Genomic DNA, 7,311 nt, shown 5'->3' with positions numbered 1-7,311 from the left:
ACTCAAATATGTCCACGTTTCAACTGTTTACCTGATGATTTTAGATGAAGTTAAAGAATTTGGAGTTGGTCCTCTTCATTATTTACTTTTTGTAATGTACCAGTATCGCTGGCAACAGAAAAGCCCCAGAGGCTAGAGGCTACTAGACAGTTGGTACAGTGTTCTAAGTTTTGAGCCTCACCCACCGAAAGCCTCCAAACATACCAGGGTTGGGGTTGTCACTCACTATAGAGCTCTGTTTAACAGAAGCAAATAACTGCAGCATTTGAATTCTAAATATCTTCCTCAGAGAAATACAATTTAGAAGAAGTTAAACAGCTCGAGTACACTGCTAAACAGCCCTTCTTCAGTTACATTTTTAGCTTTAGTCATTAGAAAATTGTATTTTCTGCTTTTCCAGATCAAAAAATAATAAATTAGAATGACATTTAAAAAACGCCACTATGTAAGAATTTCTGTAGTATAAAGTTATGAAATTATATTTAATAATTCATTTATCAATTTTCAATTGTTATCATTTATTTTACGGTCATAATCCATACTTTTCTACTGTGCTGAAAAGACAGTGACGCCAAAACTGGCTTGCTTGATAACAAGCACAGCACAGATAACAACTCAGTGTCTATGCCAAAAGACTACTTGCATATTTTTGGAGGGAGTTTAGTAAATCTTATGGTTTTAAACAACCCTGAAGCAGTTAGAGTACATTCCTCTAGCGATTTTTTTCAGAAATGATCTAAATGTACATGAGAAATCTGCTGAATCACGTCTGTTAAAGCAACCCGTGAACTTCGGATTGTGTGAGGACACATCTCAGCAGATACAATGTTACAATGAAAGACCTCCTTTGCCTGCCAAAGCCATGTCGTGACAAGAGGATATCTTTTATTGCGGCGAGAAGGTCAGCTTCAATTAGACACTGCAGTTTTGCTTTGATGTATTTTCACAGGATGAGAACAGCGTAATTACCCTCTCAAACCTAATGCTCCAAAACCAAAGCTGTGTCTATCTGCACACACTGACGGAAACACTGTATGAAGACAGACACACACAAGAAGGCGTATACTTACAATGTAAGAGCATGCATAGTTCACAACACAAAAACAGCAAAAACAACCAGACGGTTGTTCGTCTACGGACTTACACTCGCATGCAGACCACATCTCTTTTGTCTCATCTGCTCCCAGACTCAGCGGCTGTGATGAACTGGAAACATGTTTCTGTTAAACAAAAAGAGCTGTTATACTGTGCATTGCAGCACAGCAATAGGAAGAAGGAAGGCTATTTTATTGGCCTTCGCTTCCACTGACAGCTGTTCAACATGCTGAAGGGTCTCCTGCAAGAGATGGCATGGGCCAGACTTAAAGGTGTATTGCTAGGTAGTTACAGTAAAATACAGTTATTCACTATCTGTACTGGGAATAAAGTTAATTAAATAAGATTTAATATATTTATTTTATACAAAGTATTAACAAACAGAAATGTTACTCTGTCGATGATTATGTATCTTTAACCTTGCTACAATGTTTTTCTCTACAGGGCAAGAAGGGTCGTCCTGGAGAGGATGGAAGCCCTGGCCCAAAAGGACAAAAGGTGCAGACTTGTATTTATTTCACACAGTTAAAGCACATGCAAACAACGTGGCCTGCCTTTCCTTTTTAAACTAAAATTCCCTTTTTCACAGGGTGAGATTGGGCTCGGTGGACTTCCAGGTCGAATTGGAGCAGAGGTGAGCTTAAATCAAGTTGGTAAGGTCAAGGCTAAGTCAAGACTGACAAATTCAGTGTGAAAGCCTTAACATCGCTCTTCCATAAATCATTATTGTAGAATGAGAAGAATGAAGTATTTTTTTGTTAACTGTATTCCAGCGCTTTTCTCTTTGTCTTTATCCTCCTGACGTGATGTTTTGTACACACAGGGAAAACCAGGATACAAAGGGGAGAAGGTAATGTATAGATTCTAGTCTCTCTTTATGTCTCTCTCTCTGTCTTCATGGTTACGCAAACTTCCCCATGCTTGTGGGAAACTACAGGATTATATCCTCCGTACATGATATAATACAGTAATACTGGAAATGTGATGCAGTTCAGTTTTGTTTCAGTTTTACAACTTTGTTCAACTATCTTTGATTCCAATCTTGTGTTTACATATTTCCCATTGTACAATGATAAAGTTATCCTTGGGCATTACACTCTGTGTCATAAATGTGTCACAGAAAAACCATGGGATACAAGTCCTAAATTATGCATAATGATGCTATACTAAAGAACTCACCTAACACTTTTTATTCTATCACAGGGAGAGAGGGGGGAGTGTGGCACACCTGGAATTAAGGGAGACAGAGTATGTTGCAATTTGAATGTTGTGAAACAAATCTTATATATGTGTTCAAATATTACAAAGTTGCTAAAGCACTGCTTGTGAATATGAAGCTTAACAAATGTCATTTATTACAGGGTCCTGAAGGACCAGTTGGACCAAGAGGAAATCGTGGACTTCAAGTAAATTTAAATTTTATTTCTCTTGGTATCAAATCACCTGTCAAAACATCCCACAATGCACTTAAGAATGATAAAAAAGAGGACAAATTTGTATCATTAAATTGTATGATATTTTTTAAATAGTGACTGTTAGTGGCAGGTACACATCAACAGGTGTAGCCTATCCATACAGCCTTAGCATGTTGTTGTTCAGGTCAGTAGGACATCAGGACAGTATTTTTATTTCAAAGATGTCGGTCTATGTTATCCATAATTAATTTACATTAACTTAATGTACTACTTCTGTCTACTACTTACTTATATATAAGTGTGTCACTCACACACTCATTTAACTTTTAGGGCTTATCCGGCCCACCTGGTGATACTGGACCTGAAGGTGTGATGGGCAAAAAAGTAAGTACTCCTCTGTCTCAGTGAAGCCAATTGCAGTGGTTGACATGTGTGAAGCTTCCATCTAAAATACTGATAGTATGTAGTGTAGTTTAGCCTCGGTTCACATAATGGGTAGAGATTTGTTTGCTTTTACTTTCTTTTCATCTTTTTTACCCACTACCTGTTTGCAATATTATTTGCAATTTTTTGCCAACATCATCAGTTTTAAACAATTTTATTTTATTTTATTTATATTTCACCAAATCTCAACAACATTTATGCAAAGTGCTTTATATTGTAAAGTAAAGACCCTACAATAATACTGAGGAAACTACCCCTATGAGCAATCCTTTGGCAAAAGTGGGAAGGAAAAACTCCCTTTTAACAGGAAGAAACCTCCGGCAGAGCCAGGCTCAGGGAAGGGGAGCCATCTGCCGTGTCCAGCTGGAAGTGGGGAGAAGGGGGCAGGACAAAAGACATATTGTTGAAGAGAGCCAGACTTTAATAATGACTAATTATTAAATACAAAGTGGTTTATCAACATATAGAGGGTTAAAAGAGGTGAGTAAAGGGGAAACAATCATTGCATCAGAGAAAGCCTCCAGCAGTCTAGGACTATTGCACCGTAAGTAAAGGAGGATTCAGTGTGATCTGATCCAGCCCTGACTATAAGCTTTATCAAAAGCGTAGATGAGAGTACTTGAATGAAGAAGTTTGAATGGGTGGGTAAGTTGTATAAAATGCTTTGAGTTCTCAGAAAGAGTAGAAAAGCGCTATGTAAGAATCAGTCCATTTACCATTTACCTCACCTTATCCAGCCCTAACTAAGCTTGATTACAAAGGAAAATTTTAAGCCTTATTCTAAAGGTAAACAGGCTGTCTCGTGGGAGTTTGGCCCACAGAAGAGATGCTAGACTTAACGGGGAGCCAATGAAGGGAAACCAATATGGGAGAAATAGGCTCTCGCTTTCTTGTCCCTGTAAGTACTCTTACTGCAGCATTTAGGTTCAACTGAGGGCTTTTCAATGAATTGTTAGGATATTCTGATAGTCCAGCCTACATTCAATGTATTAACTTGTTTTTCAGGTGATTGGCTATTCAGAGTAAGTATCTGGTTAGTGTTGATGCAACCCCACTTTGATTAATACATCTCCAAATGGATACAGTAGATTTAAGTCATTTTAAGGTGGCTGGATTTAAAGTCACACAATTCATGTGAAATAAAGGTTTAATGTGTTTTATTTATTGCTTTTCTTTAAAAAAAATTTTTTTTCTTGTTACACACAAAAAATGTGTTGATTTTCTTACTCTTCCAGGTGTCCAATAAGTTAACCAGTAACTGACAGGTTTAGCCAGAAGGTAATAATTAATGTGAAGACAGAAAATTGACTAAAAGAAAAACAGTTTATAAGTAAGAGCACAAAACAAATGTTTGAAAAACATGGCACAGGGAAATTAAAAGTTATGTTAAAAAAATGGGGAAATTACTTAAGAAAAAGAAATGAAATAAAATCGTTAGATGTCCCAATGAAAACACTGATGAGAGTAAAAATTCTCCAAAAAGCACCAGCATCACTGGTTGAGTTGAAGCTTAAGTCACCTGTGTAGGTAAACCTATACTACCCATGCAGGTGTACCTGTCAATTAAAGCAACCATAGATACACCTACAATATCATTTTAAGCCTGTATCCAAATACTTAATTAAAGCAGTAGTACAGTTGAAGCCAAAATAGTTTTTGTGCCATACTCAAAATAAGGGGCAGCACGGTGGCCCGGTGGTTAGCACTGTTGCCTCACAGCAAAAAGGTCCTGAGTTCAATCCACTATCAGTCTTTCTGTGTGGAGTTTGCATGTTCTTCCTGTGTTTGCGTGAGTACACTGGCTTCCTCCCACAGTCCAAAGACATGTAGTTTGTGGGGATAGGTTAATTGAAAAATCTAAATTACTTGTAGTTCTAAATGGCTCTCTGTGACAGACTGGTGACCTGTCCAGGGTGTACCCTGCCTCTTGCCCTATGACAGCTGGGAAAGGCTCCAGGGACCCTGAGAAGGATAAGCAGAAGCGAATGGATGGATTCTAAATGAGGTTTTTAATGTTGTAACGTTGGACATTTTAACTGGTGAGTCTATCAGGACTCACTCACTTTCAGAGCCACCTTAAGTGGCTTTAGAGGAACTTTATTTTTGAGCAATCAAGCCAGTCCCTACTTTTGTTTGATTGTTGTGTAGAGAATAAAGCATTTTTTACATTTAAGATAGATGCATCTGATTGTGGCAGCCTTTTCACTCCACCTTCCACTGTGGCCCCTGTGGAAGGGCTAGAAGTTCATTTGATTTTCAACAAGGCTGCACTACATGTCTTTAGAACTTGTTCCGAGAGTACAAAAGTGAACTAAAGGAGACATAAATCAGACATTGCTTTATATGTGATGGAATTCTCTCTGAACCAGAGACTGGCCTTTCCCCTTGTCCAGCCCAAAATCATTCATCAAAGGTGACCCAAAATCTTAAAAACCAGATGTATATCTAAAGGATACACTTTTTTTTTAAGCTGGACACATAAAGTCCTTTGAAGTCTGCTTTGGGTTAAGTCTTACATAGCCGTATCAAAGGAGCCTCCAATAATTCTGGTACCTGTGGAGTAGTAGTGGTGAAACATGAAACGCTTTGCTGCCTATGGAAGAATGTGACATAAATAAAGTGTTTGATCGTCAGATGCAAAATATCACACGCACAACATTGACATTTAAAATGCAATTTGATTAACTTCATCCAGCGCCGGCATAAATAACATCACAAATGTCAAGTAGCTCTACTAACTGATAACACTGATTCAATGACTATACATTTGAACGCTTTTATTGTGAGTTATGATCCGTCCCTGCTGGAACATTGGAAAGCCCTCTGAAGTAGCTCATCTGTTATTACCTTGTCAGCTTATTTGTCTGTTTCCACTTTTTAAGCCCCCAGTCCCGTGTTATACCTGCCAATTCTGCCATAAGCACACACTCCCCCACCAAGTGTTCCCTCCTTAATTATTTTGGAAGAATGTTCATGTTGATAATCTGGCTGTCATCCTATATCACCTGAATGGCAGACTAATGTCTGGCATTAAACATTGTCCCAACTTGCTTGAAAGGGCAACAGAAGAAAAAAAATCTACTGGTATGCGCCTGCTAACATTTCTACAGCCTCTTCACGCCTTTTGCTCGCCCTCCTGTTGCACAGCAAAGCTGTGATTTATGACCTCTGCGTGAATAATTGCATTCTTTAACAATAAAGCTAAAGGAATGAAGGAACCCCGTAGTACTAAATCCCCTTTAAAAACAGCTGAGAAGGAGAGGAAGCAGAACATGTATGTTTATGTGGGTGTGGGAAAGAAAGTCAGTCATTTCGGATTTTTTTTGCTGTTGTTTACAACTGTACGTGCAACTGTTTATGCGCCTTTGTATCCACAAGTCTGTCCCTGCTTGTCTTTTTATAGGGGGAAAGGGGACTTCCTGGGCCACCTGGAATCCAAGGGGAACAAGGGATTGGCCTTCCGGGACCCAAGGTAAAGTCTGCTACCCTATTCTTTTGGAAAATTAAGTTACAAAGGCATAATAATCCACTTGACTCTCACCCTGTATGAGCACTCCTGTCACTTTCTTGCAGGGTGATATTGGTTTCCAGGGGCAACCAGGGCCTCCAGGTCCTCTAGGAATTGGTGAGCCTGGACCACCGGTGAGATAAACTAGCAACTCACACTTCACATTAGCATTGTAGATGATGGCAATGTAATGTCAAAATGCCAAATGTACAATGTAATGGGTATGGAGTAATGATGGGGGTACTTAAACTTCTGGATACATACATAAATAAATAAATAAAATGCGAGAAGATAGCATTTTTTGCTCTTGGTACCTTCTTCCAAGCAGCTGAAATAGTGAATGGTGAAACAACCTGAGTAACTATGGCAACTAGCTTGCTAAACTGGAAAAGCGCTGTTTTTGGACAAGGCAAAGGAGGCAGAAACAAGAGTAAACCTTGAAAGGTGTGAAGATTTGTCCAGTGGACATTAAATAAAGACCATTATGAGCATGTTTAGGAAGAAAAATACCTCTTAGACACATACAGCTTCAGCAGTGTATTAAATAGTTTAAAAAGTGATCTATTTCTGTATAAATGTGAATGATAGAATCATTTGACATGTAAAGAAGCGACAGAAGAAAATATGGACAGCCATGCAGAGACATATTTTACCTGGAGAGACAATCTAACTTACATTAATTGTACCATTGAGATCAGTGTGACTAAAACTCAAAACAAAGTGCTTGACAGCTGGGATATGCCTCTCTTTTTCCCTTGCAATGTTTTGTACCCTGCATAAGCATTGCAACTTTAGAACAATAATTGCTGAGGGAATAATCTATCTTTTGTGCAATACGTTGACCATTTT

At 38.5% G+C, this 7,311-nt stretch overlaps 1 protein-coding gene across 1 annotated transcript in view; it reads left to right on the top strand.

The window, feature by feature from the left end:
- LOC102210360 (collagen alpha-1(XXVIII) chain-like) overlaps positions 1 to 7,311 on the top strand; it is a 46,425-nt gene that overhangs the window by 5,174 nt on the left and 33,940 nt on the right. The window contains exons 4-11 of the mRNA XM_005744284.1: positions 1,540 to 1,593; positions 1,685 to 1,729; positions 1,919 to 1,945; positions 2,299 to 2,343; positions 2,457 to 2,501; positions 2,841 to 2,894; positions 6,358 to 6,426; positions 6,528 to 6,596. Of these exons, the coding sequence (XP_005744341.1) occupies positions 1,540 to 1,593; positions 1,685 to 1,729; positions 1,919 to 1,945; positions 2,299 to 2,343; positions 2,457 to 2,501; positions 2,841 to 2,894; positions 6,358 to 6,426; positions 6,528 to 6,596 (408 nt within the window). The remainder of the gene's footprint in view (positions 1 to 1,539; positions 1,594 to 1,684; positions 1,730 to 1,918; positions 1,946 to 2,298; positions 2,344 to 2,456; positions 2,502 to 2,840; positions 2,895 to 6,357; positions 6,427 to 6,527; positions 6,597 to 7,311) is intronic.

The sequence above is a fragment of the Pundamilia nyererei genome, unplaced genomic scaffold (genome assembly GCF_000239375.1).
Source record: "Pundamilia nyererei isolate P.nyererei 1_Seehausen unplaced genomic scaffold, PunNye1.0 scaffold00141, whole genome shotgun sequence".
Taxonomy (NCBI): Eukaryota; Metazoa; Chordata; class Actinopteri; order Cichliformes; family Cichlidae; genus Pundamilia; species Pundamilia nyererei.
Note: the sequence above shows the minus strand (reverse complement) of the source record. Positions and strands in the feature narration are given on the sequence as shown.